At 42.9% G+C, this 20,394-nt stretch overlaps 1 protein-coding gene across 1 annotated transcript in view; it reads left to right on the forward strand.

Moving 5' to 3' along the window:
* Positions 1-2,792: 2,792 nt before the first annotated feature.
* The window catches only part of CMYA5 (cardiomyopathy associated 5), a 39,352-nt gene continuing 21,750 nt past the window's right edge, over positions 2,793-20,394 (forward strand). Inside the window, exons 1-2 of the mRNA XM_088519614.1 lie at positions 2,793-2,941; positions 7,695-18,969. Coding sequence (XP_088375740.1) covers positions 2,793-2,941; positions 7,695-18,969 — 11,424 coding nt within the window. The remainder of the gene's footprint in view (positions 2,942-7,694; positions 18,970-20,394) is intronic.

The raw sequence follows: 20,394 nt of genomic DNA on the forward strand, positions 1-20,394 counted from the left end.
AAAAAGAATCTTATTGCAATTTTGTTCTTAAATTCTCATACTTTTGGTAAGCTCTATTTATAATCAGAAACATGAAGACCAGATGGTAATTTTTCCCAAGCGTAGGGAGATGGGCATGTTCATCGCATCCTCTAGCAACAGAAAACTCGCTGCTAATTTCCTGTGTGCTAGCTGAGCTGCAGCCGCTCTCCACTGACAAATGCAAGGTGTGTGTCTTGGCCTGGCCCAATGGCCACAGAGTACTGCCATAGTCCTGTGTAAAATAAGATCTTTGTAGCTACTGGCAAGTGGTTCATCTGGCAAAAGCACAGAGTGGCAATAGTCACATATGTTAAAGAGCAGCCTGAATGACCGAGAAGGTAAATTTTATCAAATTCATGTTGTAGTATTCTTCCTTCAAGCCAAAACAAAATCAGCAGCATTTCCTGTGGAAGTGGCAGACCAACAACCAGTGAGCGTAATGAGAGTTGTTGTGTAGTGGGCTGTAACTTTTGACAGAAAGTATAAAATAGAATATCACAACATAAATTCTTTTGGGATTGGGTGGATATTCTACATAGGCTGAAGGTCTGGGGAGAAGATTTAAGGACCTGGATTTTTGTCTACTCTGGGCAGGTATCCAGAGTGAGAAATCCACTAATAGCAATCATAAATCTTACTGTTAACACAAAGTTTTCCCTTTCTCCTGCACTTCAAAATCAAAACTTTTGTGTGTTTCCTAAAGGGATCAAAAAATAGTCTAATGGGAGACCTTCTATAAAAGGTCTTTTTTTTTTTTTTTTTTCCCCTCTTCCCTCCTTTCTCCTGACTGACCATGGTCTTCGTGTTTGTGCAAGATGACAACATCTCTGAGGATGCACTGGTGTGAAGAAAAATGCTTTAGTTCAGCTCAAATGTATTTTGAACCAACTTGGGAAAGGAACAGGAACACAACATCAAATAATGCATGCATAATGTAGTCTGTGTATTTAAAATTATTTTAATATTTTAAGAGGTAGTTTCTAAGGAATCTGTTATGAAAAAATCAATGTATAATAATTTTAAGAATCAAGAGTGGCAGAGTGATTGGGGAGAGATAGCATGAAATGTTTATCTATCAGACATGGTAAATGAACGCAAGAAGGAAGGGTAGTCAACTTTAAGTAGCCTTTGTGTAGAGCACCTTGAATGCCTATTTAGAAGCTATGCTTTACTCGAACTTAGGTTTCTGGACCCAGTTCTTGGTTTACTTAATGTTAAATGTAAGTCTATTGAAGAACACTGGTCTTGATCCAATGGATTCTTGCTTTGGGGATCTCGTATATGTTTTGTAGAGTTCTTGTTTTTGTTAGGAATCCTGTTGATCTGTTAATCCCTCTAGGTACTGATATACACCTTTCAGTCTTACATTTATTGTATAAAAAACATGATGCTTGTAAAAAGAGCATGCAAGAGCACATTATTTTGGTCTAATCACAGGTCAAATTAAATTGAGAACTACATTAGCTCTGAAAATAACTTGAATGAGTCCTGGTAAAAGGTTCGTCTCCTTCCTTTGGTTGTGTTCAGGATGAAAACAAAACTTGTGTAATGTACATATTTTTCCTTTAAGCATTTCTGCAGGACTGCAATACTGTGCCTTCCGTAGGTAAGGAATACCTTAAAAGCAAATTCTCCATTGTGCTGTGTTCCCTTCCACTGTCCTTGAGAGAAAATCTGGAGTGTCACTCTAGTGTCTGTTTCTAGCATAGCTGTTGAACAAGTGATGTTTGGATATAGAGTATGCCTTGTAAACTGTGCACCGTAGGCCTCAGTTGGTGAGTTGGGGTAATTTTTTTTTTTTTTTTTTTTTTAGTACGTGCTGCTTAGGAAATATTTTGCAATGTGTAAACTTATCAAGAAGATTTTAATTTTGCACTGTAGGAAAGCTTGTACGTGGAAATACCAGCTTGGGTGTTTCTATTCTTATGACTCTAGGACAAGTTTGCTGATTCATTTACAACCACCATTTATCTGAAGATCTAAAAAAGGAAATGGGAATAGAGTTATACTGTGTATACAAAATTTATACTTGAAAGCGTGTGGAAGTTCTTTATAAACTCAGTATGACTGTGTCTCTCTAATTTAAATATATATAAATTTGATTAGTACAGTTTGGAAATGTTTTTATTTTGTCTGTGGAAAGCACTGTATTGTGTATGAAAATGGAGAAAAATAAAGAAAAAAAGGTGACTTGACTTAAACTCTACCTGGAGATACTGGTTGTCTTTGCTTCCAGCCCCTTGGAAGGGGAGGGGAGGGAATTTGAAATGACCAATGACTTAAAGTTTAGGGCTTCAAATACCTTTAACAAAGTGCAGGGAACGTATCCGATAACACTGTAATTTTTGAGTACTGTATTAACCAAACCCATGCATGCCAGGCTCATCCACTGGTAATTTTATGCACCCATTCTGTGGAGCTGAGCCCAGGAGCCCGGCTTTCCTGAGCCTCCCGAATCTGCCGCTTTGTTGGTGCCCCGGCCCCTGCGGCTCGGCGGGGCCAGGCGCCCTCCTCCCCGTGGCCGCGGCGTGGGTGGCCCTGGCACGCGCCGCCCCGGGCCGCGCCAGGCCAGGCCGCCTGGTTGGTGCTGGGGCGCAGGGCCGCGGCAGGCGTGAGCCGAGCCGCTGCCGTAGCGCTGCCGCCTGCTATTTAAAGCCTGCCCTGGGTCAGGAGCAGCGAGCGCTGCCGGGCATGACAGTTGCTTCAGGCAACCCTGGGGAGGACAGGGTCGGGGGTAAACATCACTGGCGCGGGCCTGAGCTACCGGCAGCATGGAGGGCCGCCGCGGCGCCGAGTGCGACCGGGCTTCCGAGACCTCCTCCATCCTAGAGGATGAAGAAGAAGAGGAGGAGGAGGAGGAGGAGGAGGAGGAGGAAGACGAGGCTGTGGATCCCGAGGAAGCAGAGGAGCTGACTAACAGGTACGGCCTCCCTGGGGAGGCAGAAGCCATGGATGGAGCGGATGGTTGTGGTACCAAGCACTGCTCTGGGCCACTGCTCGTGTTTGAGCCTAGTTTGGATGTTTCACCTTTCTAAAAAAAAAAAAAAAAATCCCCCCTTATTTATCCCTCTTCCTCTTTTTCCACCACAACCATGAACATGCATGGGTGCAGCTAATGGGGCAGTTTCTGATGAACACAGCTGTAAATAAGTCTTGGGCAGTAAGTTCTGCCCTTGGCTCTGGGGAAGCTTTGCTATTTCGGGAGCCACACAGTGCCAGCTTGCGCGGCGGTGCCCCCCGCACCTCCCTCCCCGGCAGCTCCTTGTCACGCACCGCTGTGACGCGCTCCGGAGAGCTGCCTGCTGCGGGGAACGGGGCCCAGCGTGGGAAGGGAGCGTTTTATCTCATTCCTTCTACTGCCAGGCTGTGCTTCCCTCCCCTTTCCCAAAAAAAAGGTAATTTTTCTCTCAGCGTTCCCCACTGCCAGTGCAAGTTTGGGCACCAGACACAGGGTCCGCGGTGGGGACCCTCAGGCCATGCTCTTGCGTGAAAGCCAGCTGTTGCCCCCGTGTTGCGTCCCCACCATGGGGGAAGCGGCGGCGGAAGCGGCTCCCATGGGAGCGCGTGGGTCCCGGCTCCCTCTGCGGAGCTGCTGCAATCGGATCCCTGCGGGGGCCACAGGAGGCGGCGGGGCCGGGGGTGCGCCCAGCCGTATCACATTGCACGGCTCTGCCATGCCCTCAGCAGCGCCTGCCTGCTCGAGCTGGCCTCTGCATAACAGCCCAAGCAGCCGTTCTCATGTCTTCCTGTAGAAATAGGGGCCATGCAGTTCCTAAAATCTCTTGAGCCATTCTTTATTTCCAGCCCCTCTGAGCATGCCACTTTTGGAAGCTGTTTCCAGCTCTACCCATCTCTGGTGGCAGCGCAGGAGGGCAGGAAAGTGGTGGCCTCTGCACAAACCAAGACATGCCAGGAGCTGCAGGAAGGGAGATGAAAGTGCAGTGAGAAGGAAGCGCTAATTTTCCAGAGAAATGAGTGAACATTCCCAAAAGTGAAAGCTAATCTTTTTGTGGGATGCTTTGCTTTTTTCGGCTGCATTCCAGCAGAAGATGGTCTACATATCTGAAAAAGTTAATTGCACACGTGTGTAAAAATAACTAAGAAAACCAACTGAAGCTGAGAGAAAGCAATCGCTCTTAGCAGACAATTAAAACATGGTCAGTCAGGTAGATATTCTTGATGCCAATTGCCATTAAATAGCAAATACTCCGATTTAAATTTAAAACACAGGCAGGAATATCTAACACTTTCAGCAGGCGTGCTCACTGTCAGTTATAGCCAGCTCCCCGCCAGGCCCGGAGGGTGGCTTTTGTTCAGGGCCCACATGCAGCCCTCCTGGCCGGGAGCGTCTGCAATGTGGGCTCAGGCCTTGCTTTGCAAGGACATTAAACTTGGTGGTTGACTAAATCACAGTAGTCATTCCCTTTATTCTCAGTATTGTTTTTGTTATCTATCCTTGCTCAGTTTGGTGCTGAGTTATGTTGGAACTTGTTAGAGAGGCTGTGCTCTGTGGTAACTGAGTGTGTTTAACTGTATCGTGCTACCGAGCTTTGCTTAGTTTAACTAGTCCGATGGAGATAATCATCATCATAAAATCGTCAAGGTTGGAAGGGACCTTGATGTAAAATGTTGAGTTTTGGCACAGTTACGGTAACTGTTCTGAGAGCTCAGAAACAGCTTATTAATGTTAAAAAAAGGAGATTCTCTAAGGCTTATATTTTGTGGTTGCAAATGTCAGTTTGTTGAGCTTTAGGTCTTCTCCAATGCTTGCAGTTCTTGCAGAACTTGGAGGAAGGACTGGCCAGGCCCTAAACATGTACTTGTTCAGTCTGTAAATTAATTGTTAGTTGAGAATCATGTTTTAAAGACTTTATTACAGAATGGAATTTCTTTAGTGATTTGAAAACACATCTTGGAGGAGATGTAAGCAATATCTAAACTTGGCTAAAGACAGTCTGTGCTGGACCCTGATGTCACCGGTTTATTTTTAAGCCCTTGGAGCTGCCCGCTGCTTGGCTGTTCCCGTTCTCCACACAGCTGAATAGCACCTGATTTTGAAGAGCTGCGAGCAGCAGGAAACTGCTTGCTGCCGCCTCCAATTTCCAGTGAAATGGGTGTCATCTCTCTCAAGCATGTTAAATATTCCCGTTCTATAAAAGCATTATGCCCCAAAGCAGAGGCCCAAGGTCACAAAGTGCTTGCAGGGTGGCATGAGGGGAGGCTCCAGGACGCTGCTCCCTCTGGGTCGCTGCCAAACCCCAGGGCCATCCGGAGCCACCGCTGCTGCTGCTGCCACCCCCCTGCCTCCACTCGGACTGCGATTCGCCTCGCGCACGGCCCTCTCCACTGAGAAGGTGCCTTCCTCTAGGAAACCTCTCATGATCCGGAAGTTTCTTCCGAGTGTGTGTAAAAAATATATACATTTATGTATGTGTATATATGCACATATGTATATATACACATACATACACATACCTACATACATACATATATATATATTATAAAATGATAAAAGAGTGTTGCAGCCTAACTTAGGAGTTTCCCAACAGTTACCATATCTGCCTATAAAGAGCAGAAAAGTTGGGGCTTTACCGCTTTAGCAATCGTTTCAATGTAATCTTTAAATCGTGTGCATTTTCTAATGCAGTTTTTCAATCCAAACAGCGAGGCTAACATGGGGTGTCAGAAGTGGTTAGGAGGATGGACCGAGGCGTTGCGTCCTTGTCTGCACAAATACCCGCCTCCATGTTCAGCCTGGTCTGGCCCTTGGGTACTGTCCTGTGGGAGATGATCATCCTGACGGATGTCTGTTGTTTCTAGTGCCACCTGGAATTAATAGTTTAAATTGTGAGGATATTTTGAAAGGACGTGTGGTATATTTTTAGGGCATGAAGTTATCAGATTTTAATTCTTGTCGTCTTAACTGTGAGATTAAAGTCCACCTTTAGAAAGATAATACCTACCCGATTTACCTCTCCACTAGAATATCAGCCTCTCTGAAATTTATCTGATTTGCATTACAAGACAGCTGATGTTACATAGTTCTGTCTCTTACACCTTTATACGTTTACAAGGGAAGGTTTGCATACCCTCTCCAAAGGGAAATAAAAAAGATGTGGGGAAAGGGCATTTCACTTCAGTTTTCTCTCCCAGGGATCTCCTAAATTGGGTTAAAGCAGCATTTCTGCAAGGACAAGGACAATTAGTGCATCCCATGGGAGTGCATCTCATTCAGATGCTGCTGAGGTAGAGGTGGTTTCTGTACGCTCTATTGCACAGAAAATTAATTAAATTTGCCAGCCAAAACACTTGGGGAAAATCCCTCCCCTCTGTATATTCAAGCTCTGAGTACTGGATGAAGAAAAAGGAAGGCAAAGTAGGTATTTCTGGCTGTAACTGTTTAGGAAGGACTGAATTTTATGCACATAATTTTCAGTTATTTCAAGCAAAGAGGCCAAATGTATTCCTGTAATCAAGGGTAACACAGGTCTTTTGCGCTATATTTGTGAATGAAACACATGAAAAGCCTTGCTGTACACCAGGTACACCAGGTAGTATGGAAAAATAGTTCAAGAATGATTATATTAAAAAAGAAGCAGGCCTCTCAAGAGTGGACTCAAGCCCTGATGACTTCCTCAGTACTAATGCTATTTTTGTTTGTTTGTTTTTCTAATACACAAGTCAAGGGAACATTGTCAAGCCATGTCACTGGCAAAGGGAAACCACAGCAGCGAAGTTGGTATGAATTTATTTGCTTTATATTATCTTCCCTTTTGGAGGTAGGTCGGCGACTGCCTCTATCTACTGCGTTTTTTTTGGCCCCTGTCTTTGCTGGCAGACATTGTGCTTTTCTTTCCACCAGCTGCTAACCTAACTTCCCTACATGAATTACTACAAAATAGGCAAAGAATATTGAGTTTCAGTTTGTTATTGGTAACCTTTTCTATGCTCTGCTGAAATAAGTACTGTTTCTATAAGAAGACATTTAAAAATAGTATGGTGTTTTTAATGTGTTTTAATTGCTTTTGCCATCCTTTACACTCTTATTTCTAAGACTTTTTTTTCTAAAACTGTTCACAAAATGTTTCTTTTTTTTTTGAGAGCAGATTTAATTGCAGCATACGATAGTATATTGCTTGCATGTCATAAGGCCTAAAGTTATCTTCATAAAATATGATCGTTTCATAAATACCTGGGGACTCAGTGTATTTTCATTGCTGAGCACATTATGAACTACTTATGAACAACCACATTTATTTACACCTCGGCAAAGCAAGTATGAGTGTTGTTAAAGTGCTGACAGTATCTTTAATGCAAGGTTTAAATTACACTGTGAGACAGCCAGGCACTGGAGAATAGAGCTCCAGGATCAGTTCAATCTCTCAGTGGTAAAACAAGGTCAGGTGAAAGACTTTTTTCTCCTGCATTCTCAAGAGCATTTATACATCTCCACTTCATAGAAACAACCTTGTAACATGAAGTCCTGCAAAAATTTATCTAAAGTACATTTATCAGATAAAGTATAATATAGTTATTCCTCATATTTTTAACTTATGCACATGCAGTAGCTTTACAAGTCGGAGAAGTATTTTCTCTCTAATGCATTGGATTCTACTGCAATTTTTTTACTTGATTATTTTTATTTGATTTTATCTCTTTTTTTTTTTTTTTAGTTTAAAGGATCTTATCCAGAATGAAGATGTGAAACCCAGGCTGCAGTATATCATGACTAACCCCTCCTTTTCTATGGTGACAGTTCAAAGTGAAGATAGTGGAATAACCTGGGAAACCAGCTCAAGCAGATGTTCTACTCCCTGGACCTCAGAGGCTAGTGCAACTTCTGATCTTTATAGTATGGAAAGTTCACCAGTAGGTTCTCCTCCAGGAAAAGTTATCTTTATTATGGATGAAGGTAAGATTATTCGGAAAAGGAAGCATCACCCTTCAAGTAGGGCAATGATGCCTACAAATCTGAAGGGAGGTCAGGGAAATAAAAAACGTGACTTCTCTGGAATGCAGAGGCAAGAACCAAGAACTGTTCTAGCAGATGTGCAGGGCTCAGTATTAAATGTTGAACAGATGGAAGCACAAGATACAGATGAGGAAATGTTAGAAGACCAAGAAGATCTGGAAAACATTGCAGGAGAACCAGTAAAACGTGCTCCAATCAGATCAATTTTTCGAGAAAGCAAACTGAGAAAAGTAGGGCCAATCCTTGGAGGACCAGTAAAATCTAGAATCCAGCTATTCAACTCAATTTTTGGAGGAACTGAGCCCTCTCCTGAAACCCTAGAAAAAACTACAATCCAGAGGTCTAGTTCAATTTCAGGAGAATCTGAACATTTTCTTGAAACATCAATAAGAGAAAGATTGCAGAAGTTCAGTTCATTTTCAGAAGGAACACATCCAAAACCTTTCCAGAAAGCAAGGAGTCAAAATCTTGACACACCATCAGAGAGAAGGAGAGAGCAAAGACGGCAGCTCTCGTCACAAACAAATCAAAGTTATTCGTCACGTGCAGAGCCCCTTGAAAAAAGACTTCTTAGCAAAGGTGGCATTTCATCTAAAAATATTAAACCTGTTCAGAAGAAAGATAAACCTAGCACATTTTCAAACTCTGGTGCAGAAATAACCCTTCAGCGTGAAGAAAGAAAAGAAAGGCGAGCTTTATCTGAGGCTCCAAGTCAGGTGTCAGGATGGGCCCTGGAGTCTGGCCTTCCTGAGGAGGGAATAAAGCAGCAGAGTTACCCATATTCACCTATGGCCAAAGGAGGAGTAACGCAGAGGCCAGTGGCCCTTCCATCAGACCCTGATGATAAACCAGAGAAACAACCGCCAGCTGGGGCTCGAAACCAGAAACTAGACCCACCACTGCTGACTGTGCCTGCTCTTCTGGATGAACGGAAGGAGCGGGAAGTTCAGCCACAGCCTGCTCCAGCAGATCCTGCTGAGGAATTAGATGGACAAGCCTCCCTTCCAGCATCCACGTCAGAACATCCTGAGAAAGAAATTCAGAAGTCAGTGATTCAGTCTTACTTGCCTAGTGCTCCATCAGCTAAATCCAAATATTCCCTGCTATCTGAAGCAATACAGGAGGACCTGACTCCTCCATCATCCAGAACTGCACAGTCAGAAGCTGAGCGTGTGTTTTTGTCACATTCTGGAGATGAAGCAGAGAAGCAAGAAACTGAGTGTCAGTTATCAGCAACGGCAAAGTCAGAAATCGAGTACACATCTTTGCCCTATTCTGCTAAAAAAACAGAGAAACAAAAGACCTCAGTACCAGAGACCCCAAACGTCCATTTAGAGAAGCAAAGTCTTCAGACTCACTCTGTAACCACTCAGCCAGAGTCTGAAAAACAAGACTCTCTCAGCTTTGTTCAGGAAGCAGAAGAGCAAGAAATTAAACCATATTCATGTATTCCTGAAAAAATAGAGTCGAAATATTTTGGCATTTCATATCCTGTTCATGCAGAAATACAGGAAACTCAGAAACTTTCACCTGAAAGTAGAGCAGTGGATTTGGATCACCACATTATTTTCCCTGAACAAAACAAGCAAACAGAGAGTGCACAACTGGAAACGGAACATGCAGATTTCTCATACACTACTGAAGTAACTGAGGAATCAGAGAGACCGCAGTTGGAGCCAGAGTATCTGGACTTCTCTTTTTCCAGAGAAGAAGTAGAGGACTCGGAGAGTGCACAGCTGGAGATAGAACATGCAGATTTCTCGTATTCAAGGGAGAAAATGGAGGACTCAGAGAGTGCACAGCCAGAGATGGAGCATCCAGACTTCTCGTATTCCACAGAAGAAATGATGGAATCGGAAAGTGCACAACTGGAGATGGAACATCCAGATTTCTCCCATTCCAGGGAAAAAATGGTTGAATCAGAGGATGCACAACTGGAGAGAGAGCATCCAGACTTCTCGGGTTCCAGAGAAGAAATACTTGAATCAGAGGGTACACAGCTGGAGACAGAGTATCCAGACTTCTCCTATTCCAGGGAAAAAATGGTCGGATCAGAGGGTGCACAGCTGGAGACAGAGCATCCAGATTTCTCCTATTCCAGGGAAAAAGTGATCGAATCAGAGGGTGCACAGCTGGAGACGGAGCATCCAGATTTCTCCTATTCCAGGGAAAAAATGATCGAATCAGAGGGTGCACAGCTGGAGACGGAGCACCCAGATTCTTCGTATTCCAGAGAAGAAAGAGAGGAACTGGAGAGATCACAACTGCAGACAGAACACCCAGACTTTTCCTTCTTAAGGAAACAAGAAGAAAAATTGCAGAGTGCACCACTGGCGATGGAACATGCTGATTTCTTGCATGCCAGGGAAGAAATAGTGGCATCAGAGAGGGCACAGCTGGACACAGAGCATGCAGACTTTTCCTTTCCCAGGGAAGAAAGAAAGGAATTGCAGAGTGCACCACTGGGGAAAGAGCATTCAGATTTCTCACTTTCCAAGGAGAAAATGGTAGAATGGGAGGATGTGCAGGGGCACAGGGAGCATCCAGATTTCTCGTATGCAAGAGAGGAAATGGTGGAATTGGAGGGTGCACATCTGGAGACAGCGTACCCAGATTTTTCATATTCCAGGGAAGAAATAGAGAAAGGGGAGAGTGCACAGCTTGGGACTGAACATGTGGACTATTCCAGGGAAGAAACAGAGGAACTGCAGAGTTCACCACTGGGGATGGAGCATGCGGATTTCTCCCATTCCAGGGAAGAAATGCTGACATCAGAGAGTTCACAGCTGGACACGGAGCATCCAACTTTCCCACATCCCAGGGAGGAAGTAGTGGAATTGGCGAGTGCACAGCTGGACACAGAACATCCAGCTTTCTCATATTCCAGGGAAAAGGCAGAAGAATTAGGCAATGCACAGCTACAGAAGGAGCATCCAGCTTTCTTATATTCCAGGGAAGAAATGGTGGAAACAGGGAATACACAGGCAGAAACCAAGCATCTGGAATTTTCATATTCCAGGGAAGAAACAATGAAGCGAATATCTGCTCATTTGGAACTGGAACACTCAAAGTTATCTTGTTCTCACAAAGAAGCAGAGCAACAAGAAGCAGCACATCTCATACTGGATCCTTCACATTTAACAGGTTCAATGGAAAAAGGAGAGAAAGGAAAGACTATAGGACCTGAATTCATGTGTGCATCTGATGTACCTGATTCCACTGGAAGAGCTGAAACACAGCAAACTGAGTACCTAGGATCAGAACATTCAGATTTGCCATATCCTACAAATCAAAGAAAGTTGCGAAAAATGGCACAAGTAGATTTGGACAATTCTCATTTGTCAGATATTCACGTCAAAGTAGAACACCCACAGTTGGTGGAGCAGAATTCACAGTATGGAGATGAGCTGTATTCCCTTGGCAAGGCAGGGGAAGGAGAAACTACTCAACTGCAGTCAGAGCATCTAGATTCTCCATCCTCTCCTGTGAAAGAAAGGCAAGGTAGAACTTCACAGCTGACCCTGCAACAAGCAGATACATCATATTCCACTGGCAGAACAGAACAACAAGAAGTGTTACAACCGAAGTCAGAACAAGCACCGTATTCCTGTGGAGAAACAGCACAAGAAGATGTGCAAAAGGATTTAGAAGGTCCTGAACTGTCACACTCCATTAACAAAGCAGAGCAACACGCAGAAGTATCATTAGCTTCAGAAAATCTTTCTTTGTCATTTACCACTGGAGAAGGAATGCAAGAAGGAATGAAATCAGGATCTTCCCACTCCCCAGGTCCCACTAGCAAAGCGAAGCCCTGGGAAGTGGCACCATTGGAGCAGAAGCGTTTGCCTCCCTTCTCCTCCACTGCAGCCGGTCAGCAACAGGAAGAGACACCACTGCATTTGTCACAGCCAGATACACTGTACTCCTCAGGCAAAATGGAACAACAAGAAGTAGTACGACAAGAGCTGGAACAACAGAACATACCCCAGCAGAAAGCTGCAGAAATGGAGCTGGAGCATTCAGATTTGACAGAAATCTATGGGAAAGCAGAGCCACGGGAAATGGAGCAAATGGATTTGACCCAGTCATATTACTGTGACAAAAGAGGACAGCAAGAAATGGCTCAGCCAGAGCTAGCACATCCACCTTTGTCATATGCTCACAGGCAAGGAGGAGACATAGAGATGGAGGCAGCGTATCCAGAATGGGCGTTTTCAGCAAGTGCAGAAATGCAGCAGGAAATGATAGAACAGAGATCAAAGCAGCCAGATTTTTCACACTCTGCTGGCAAGATGGAGCTGCAAGAAATAATACCTCCAGAGCTGGAGCGAACATTTTTGCCATTTTCCACAGAAAGAATAGCAGGGTCAGAATATCCAGAATTATCATGTTCCTTTGACAAGGCAGAACAAGAGACATTGAAACATCCAACTTTACCATTTAGTTCAAAGCAACAAAAAACTACACCATTGACAGTGGAACATCCAGGTATTTCACCTGACATTGGTGAAACAAAACCAGGAGACACTATGCAGTGGGAGTCAGAACATTCAGAGGTGTCATATTCTGTAGGAAACTCACAAGAATCAGAATTTCGAAGTTCACTAGAAACTCTGGATGAAGTAGCTCAAGATGAAACTATGCAAGTGGGATCTAAATATCCAAAATTGTCATATTCTGTTGGTCAGATAGACCAACAAGAAACTTCACCATTGGATTCAAAATATCCAGATTTATCAGATGTCAAAGGACAAGCTGCTCTAGAGTCTGAGTCAAAGCACCAAGACTTGCCTAAACTGACCAGAAAAAGGGCTCCACCAGCAATTGCAAAAATTGAATCAAAACATCCCAATTTGGCACACTCCCTTGGCAAAGCAGAGCAGCCAGAAATTGCACCACAAGAAATGAAACATCCTAATTTGTCACATTCCCCTAATGAACAAAACCAACAAGAAGCATTACCATTGGATCAGATGCATAGCGAATTTCCTATTGACAAAGAACTGTGGAAACAAAACACAAAACAACAGTTAGAGCAAACAAAGTTTTCATGTTCTGCTGGCATATCAGAGCAATTAAAACATGCCCAACAGGACTTGGAACAAATAGATTTATCACTTCCGATTGACAAGCGAGACTATGAAATGGCCCGGCCAGAAATGGAACATGTTGATGTGATATATCCTGTTGATAAAACGAAGGTGCAACAAGGAGTGCAACTAGAATCAGAGCAAACGGGTTTAAGTTACTCCTTTGGAGAAACAGAACTGAAAACATCAGAGCCAGAAATGGAACATCCTGATTCGGCACTTTCCGTGGGTGCAGTAGAAGAGGAGGACATGGCACAGACAAAGCTGAGACAACCTGATATATCTTATCCTGTTTCTGAAACAGGAGTACTGCAAACTGCGCAGATGAAACCCAAACACCCAGGTCTAGCATATTTTACAGAGCAAGTGCAGGAAAGCACGCAGCTGAGCATGGCACAACCAGGTGTGTCATATGCCCATGACAAAACAGAGCAGTGTCCACCTACCCATCTGAAACTGGGCCACACAGACTTTTCATCCTCTGCTAATGAAGCAGGACAGCCAAGGAGGTCGCACGTAGTCTTGGGGCACCCTGATACAAGGCATTCTGTTGGTGCAGCAGAACATCCACAAGCTTCAACACTAGGAGGTCCAGATGTTTTATCTAGTAGTGAAAAAGCAGAGCAAAAAGGAATGTCAGAACTAGGGCTGAAACACCTTGATTTGACATATTCCATTGATAAAACACAGCCACAGCTGAGCTTAGGAAAGCCAGATCTCTTATCTTTGCCCAGCAAAGCAGAGCAACCACCTGCTGCTCAAGAGAAACTGGACAGGATGGGCTTTGTGCATTCCTTCAGCAAAGCTGGTCAACGAGAGAAAGCCCAGCTAGAACTGGAACATCCACAGTTATCTGATCCTGAAGCAGAACAAAAAGCTGCATATGAAAAATCTCACCGTTCAGATTTATCATATGCTGTTGGCAAATTAGAACACCATGAAGACATACAAAGAGACAAAGAACAAATTGATTTGTCACAGCCAATTGCTGAAATGAAGCAGCCACAAATTGCTCAGATGGACTTGGGATATCCAGATTTATCATATTCCTCTGGGACAGTACAGCAACGGGAAAAAGTTCAACCAGAGCTGCAGCAACCAGCTGTTCTTTCGTCATCTCATGACAAAGGACAGCAAAGGGAAAGGGCAAGAATGCAGTCAGGTCACCCTGAGTTGCAGCACTCTGTTGGGGAAGTAGCAGGGTTACAAATGTCACAGGTGAAATCTGAATATGTAGACTTGTCATTTTCTGTGGACACATCAGGGTCTCATGAGATGACACAATCGGAGTTGAAAGAACATGATTTGTTGCATTCCTTTGTCAAGACAAAGGGATCACAGGCTGCCCCACTGGAGTCTGAAAGTCCAGACATCTCAAATTCCTTGGGCAAAGTAGAACATCCTGGTCTGTCCTCTTCCATTAGTAAAGAAAAGCAAATTGCGCGTTTGGAGTTCAAATTGCAGCCAGTGTTACCACGTTCCTATAGCGAAGCAGAGCAGTCCAGCAGTGCCCAAATGGAAGTGGAAGCCCAGGAATTCTTGTATTCCTCTGACAGAACAGAGCAACAAGAAATGGCAAAACAGATGTTCAAGCATCCTGATTTATCATATTCACAGGTGAACCTTGAACAACCAGTTTTATCACATACCCTTGGCAAAGCAGAAAAGGAAGCTGCACAAACAGCATTCCTGCCTTCCCATGTTTCATATTCCATGGGGAAAGCAGAACAATTGCAAACTGAACAACCGAAATCAGGATGTCCAGATTTGTCATATTCTCTTGGCAAAGCAGACACTCATGGAAAGAAACAACCAGAGTTATTATATTCCTATGGTGAAACAGAGCAGCCAGAGATGGAGCTGGACCAAGCAGAGATGTCACCCTTAGCAGGAGAAGGGGAGCGGAGGAAGGACATGCAACCTCAACTTCAATGCACTAATTTGCAGTACTCTGTTAGTGAAACAGAGCAACCAATAACTCCTTCTGGCTCTTCTATCTTTGGCAGGACTGAGGAGCAGGAAACTGCGCAACTGGAGCCTGAACAATCAAATTTATCAAGTTCTACAGACAAAGCAGAACAGCGTGAAACTGCCCTACTGAGAGCCAGGCATTCAGAGAAGCAGAACTCTGAGATTGCTTCATCTCTAACTACTCATTTGGAAACTGAGCAGCAAGATATACCCTTTTCTGCTGAGGAAGCAGAGAGTCGGAAAATTCAGCCTTATTCATCTCTTCCTGAGCAATCAGTGTCTGTACCTTTAAGTGTTTCACACACCGTTTCTGAAATAAAAATGGGAGAAAGTCAGAAGTCTTTACCCGTAACTGCAGGACTGTCCCCTGAGCACTCAGACTTATCTTATGCCCTCTGTAAAACACAGCAACCAGAAATGGTACAACCTCAGTCAGATTTCTCTTTTGCAAAGAATACCGAAGTTGATGTATATTCAGCTGTGGCCATACAGCCAGAACCTAAACCTGTAATTTTACCCAAAAGAGGGAGAGAGCAAACTCCGCACTACTTTCACACAACTACACAATTAGAATCTGAAAAAATAAGTACATCATATTCTATAGATAAAGCAGAAGCCCTAGAAAATCAAGTTTATTTAACTGTACCTTCAAAATTGGAGTCTGAACCCTCAGTTCCATTCTCTTCAATTGATGAAAAGTATCAGCAAGAAATTCCACCTTATTCAAAATCTGCCTCTGAATATTTGATTCCTACCTACTCCCTTGCTGAAGAAGAAAAGCAGAGCATGAAGCCATCAATTCCCCAAACAGCACAATCAGAGTATGAACATATAATTACGCAACATGGTGAAGCAGAACAGCCACAAATTCAGCTTTATACATCTGAAAGAGTAAGATCAAAGACTGCACAATCAGAGAATATGACTCTAAGGTGCACACCAGACCACGACAAACAAGGGGCTCAAAATCAGTCACTGGACACAGAATATTTGTCATCAAAGCAGCTAAGAATTCCCTTCAAATTCACGGCTGAACAGGATGAACAAGAAATGCAGCCTGATGTGCAGCAAGTGACAAAGCTGGTGACTGCAGAGTCCAAGGCAGCTGCTGTAGCAGACCAACAAGCACTGTCATCGGATTCATTTGTGTCTGCTCATACGTTGCCTGAAAAGGCAGTATCACTGATTTTCCCTGATGATGATGAAGAGAAACAAAATATTCCATTGTCTTTATCAGGCATAGTAGGCATGCTTGGAAAGCAATCAAAAATCATTTCAAGCACCTATAATGAAGAAAAGGATAGGCATGAAATACAACCATATTTTACAGATCAAAAATTCACATCCTCAGAGCAACCAGATGCTGTTACATCAGATCTTATTTATGGGAATATTACACACAAACCTCACCATTTTTCAGGTGAAGGGGCCAGCTTTTCTTCAGTAGAGTCGAAATCCATTAGCTCCATTTCTTCTGATGATGTTCCATCATCTTCTTTCGGGTTAGCTAGCCGGCTGACAGAAGAGGTGAAAACTCATTCCATTAGTCCAGTAAGAGCTGCAGAAGCAGATAAGCAAAGAATTCAGTTTTCTGCAAATGAAGCTTTTGATTTGGGATCAAAACAAATCCCAGCTGAAAGTTGCAAAGAACTTACAGTTCATGGTACTATGAAGAATAAGCAAGGCATATTTAGAGTTTCTGATGCAGCATCAAGTGGAATTTCCCACAGATTGTCCTCAGAAACTAGTCACAGAATTCAAAGGCATGATTTACAATCTCTGGAAGGAGATAATCCAGGTTCAGAAAAAGTTCCAAAGAAAGAAACCAACATTGGAAACCCTTACGAGAGGGAAGCTGTGCAATATCCAGATGTGGACAAAATACACAAAGTGCCTGAGCATCATGTGGGAAGAAAAGAGGTAGAAATAGAGCATGAGAGAGCCGTAGAAGATAGTCAGCATGGTCCAGAACCAACTGAACAAAAAGATTTATTTAATATAATTTCAGAAGGTTATGAAATCCTGAATATTCATGCTCCCACGCATATTTCTTCTGTTGATCAAGAAGAAAGTAAACACATGCCTGATAAACTGGAATACTTGGAAACAAATCCTTCATTTAAGAGACAGTTAGCAGAAGATGGCCACAGAGCCTTAGCTTCTGGAATAACTACAGAAACTTCAGGAAGCTCGATGCTGGAAAACCTTGGAAGTAAAAATCATGAAGTAGAAGAATTGGTCAAAGATGTTACTACTGAGGAAACTGGAGAAGCAGAAATGCCTGAGTCCACGTTGCCAGAAAATAAGAATGACACAGTGTTGGACCCTAATAATGGTATGGCTGATATGGATTATTTTGAAAAATATACCTTGATTGATGACAGATCTCCAATTAAGCTGGCTTTTGAGAGTCCAAGATCATTAGTTTCTGTGACAGAACATCCTAACGAACCTGTAGAAGAAGATCCATCTTTTAAAGAAAGTTCTGAGGCAAATACTTTGGAAGAGGATTTTTCCTTACTTGAGGATCTGGATGAAGTCTTTTATGGTACCATAAAAGGAGAAAGGATGGATTCTTATGCAAGTGTTTCAAAACTTTTACCCACACAAAAATCAATTGAAATTAGCAGTAAAAAAGCTATGAACGTAGAAGATGAACGGAAGTCACCAGGGACCCCACTGTTTGATTCAGAAGAAGGAGTGTTAGAACGATCTCTGTTGTTCCCTACCAGTGTTGCTGCCGTTAATCCAGAGCTTCTGGAGGAGCCACCTGCTCTGTCATTTCTGTACAAGGACCTCTATGCAGAAGCAGTGGGAGCAAAGACAAAGGAGGAGACTCCTTCTGATGAGGAAAGTGGTAATTCTAATGCATCATTTCCTAGTAGAAATTCAGACACAGATGATGGAACTGGAATATATTTTGAAAAATACATTCTTAAAGATGAAATTCCTGTTAAGGCCATGGGCCAGCCTCAAAAGGATGAGATACCAGAAGATCTACCTGTTAGTGGAGATATTTCAGATCAGAGCTCAGGAGACAAACACGAGCAGCGATCTAGTGATGTTTTGGATATCAGAACTGATGTTCTGCCAGACTGGGGAGTTGTGGAAAGAGAGAAGGTCCGGGTTGATAGTGACATTAAAGCAGCAATTTGTAAACCAACACATGCCATTCCTTTTGGAAGCAAAGTAAATCTTTTAGGTGCAAGAAGTGCTACCAGTGAGCAAAGAGAAGAAGAAAACATACCTGTAGAAACAACTGAAGAATTACCAGAAGCTAGTCATCAGGAGTGTAGACAAAGAATAGATTATGAGGGAGCTGCACACCAAGAAGCAACCAATAAGCAGGAAGAACAACATGAAATAGCAGCAGTTCCTCAAATGGAAAAATACATCCCACATATCAGAACACCGGTTGAAGACAGTGAAGATGATCAATATGCCCAGGCAGATCTTTCATATGTCCCTAGCACTCAGCCAAAAGAGAAGCCAGAAACGCAGAGAGAGGAGCAGCGCCCGGATGTTTGTGAAGATCTTGCTGAGGCAATGGACTATGATGTGATTACGCAAGAGGAACTTCTACAAGATGAAATGTCCTCTGAACTAACACATGAGGAGCTATTATTTGAAGACAGGGACTCTTTTGAGCATATTGGTGACAGTTATGAATTTGTTGAGGAACCAGAGCAAAGAACACCTGTTGAACTTGAAGATTCAGGTTTTGTCATGATGTATCCTGAAAAATCGCCAACAAACATACCTCAAGTTGAGAGTCCACAAAGAGAACTGAAAAAAGCACAAGTAGACACATATTGTTACCACTGCAAGTCTCCAATATCTGCTATTGATAAGCTTTTTGGAGAACACAAAGACCATGAAGTTACAACACTAGATGCTGCTGCTACCAAGATGAAGGTAAGAATTAATTTTGGTGAGGGGAAGCAGCTGAAGCTAATTTCTCTAGGCCTCTTCTGTGAAGTGGCCTTCAGAGAATACTGTACTGGCTAAAGTCATAGCCATATAATATAAGTGCCTTTCCTAAAAATCTGTGAGAGATCTGGAAATGAGAGTTTCTTATAATTAAGATATTATCTAGAGTCACAAGTTTGCCTGACGTTTTTATTTTTCAGGTGTTTGAATGACTTTATTTTTTTAAGGACTTGCCATTTTTTATCCTTCTTGTTTGTGTGAGTTCATCTGGTTTGAATGCACAGAAGGAGAAATGGGAGGAGTGATGTCTGCTTGTATGAAAAGTGAGAATTTTAGTGAGAGCAGCTCATTACACCTGACAAACTACAGAAACCTCCACATGCTGGTACCAACATCACCATAAAGTGCTTCTCATCCCAGTTATGTGTCGGTTGCTCAGAGGTATCAGACTATTTACACAGTTTACACTACACTGTTTTGTTATAACTCTGTCCTCATTTTCTATTCAGTTCATGTTCAGCTTCCCTGATAGTATTTTAACTGAAGTACAGGTAAGGGTTTAACACTTCCTACTTCTTCCCACCATTTTTAAGCTTTGCCATTCTAAAAGATAGTTACAATGTCATTGATTTGAGTGGAGTATGCCTTCAGTAGCAATGCTGGTGAAAATGTTTTCACTTTCACGGAAGCTCAGTCTTCATTAAATCGCTCTTCTGCTTGTAAAAATGGCATGTTTGTGAAATCAAACTTTTGCCACATCCAAACTGATCATGCTCCTTCCTTATTTATCAGCTGCCAGTGACTGAAAGGGGAGCTCTTTTCTGGCTTATTACCAATAATGGAAGTTTTATAACTTCATTAAAATTCTGGAAAGGTTTGTGACACTGATTTTTAAGTTATTTTTATGTTAACTCATTGGCAGGAAACAAACATTTCAAGTAGAATAAGATAGGTACCACCTTCAAATATCACTATTTACAACGTATCTCCGTGGTGTGCAGAGCTGTGACAATGTAGTCATGTTTTGTGTATGGCCATTCACGTTTCACTCAGAAGTGCTAATTAGCCAACAGTAAATGAGCAATAAAGTCACAAATCCCAGTCCTCTCTGGCCTGTAACCACATTGCAGCAAGCAGAGGTAAAGCACAAATAACTGTCCTAGCAGATCATTCCCTGGCTGTGAAACGTGGACATGGAGCCAATAAGTAAATCTGGCCACAGTGCAGGCTTCACTTCACATGATTGCTAACGCTCGCGGCTCTGGTTACCATAAGACAGCATTTGTTTCTTGTTACCTTTGTATAATTCCAGAGAAAACATTAACGTAGCAAAACACTTGCCACCTGCATCTTAACTTTAGCAGCACAGTTTCACCATAAGAGAAATGACCTGTGGATGACATCTGTCAG

Source organism: Tinamus guttatus, unplaced genomic scaffold, assembly GCF_059628265.1.
Source record: "Tinamus guttatus ecotype Peru unplaced genomic scaffold, ASM5962826v1 Tinamus_guttatus_pri_ptg000064l, whole genome shotgun sequence".
NCBI classification, from domain to species: domain Eukaryota; kingdom Metazoa; phylum Chordata; class Aves; order Tinamiformes; family Tinamidae; genus Tinamus; species Tinamus guttatus.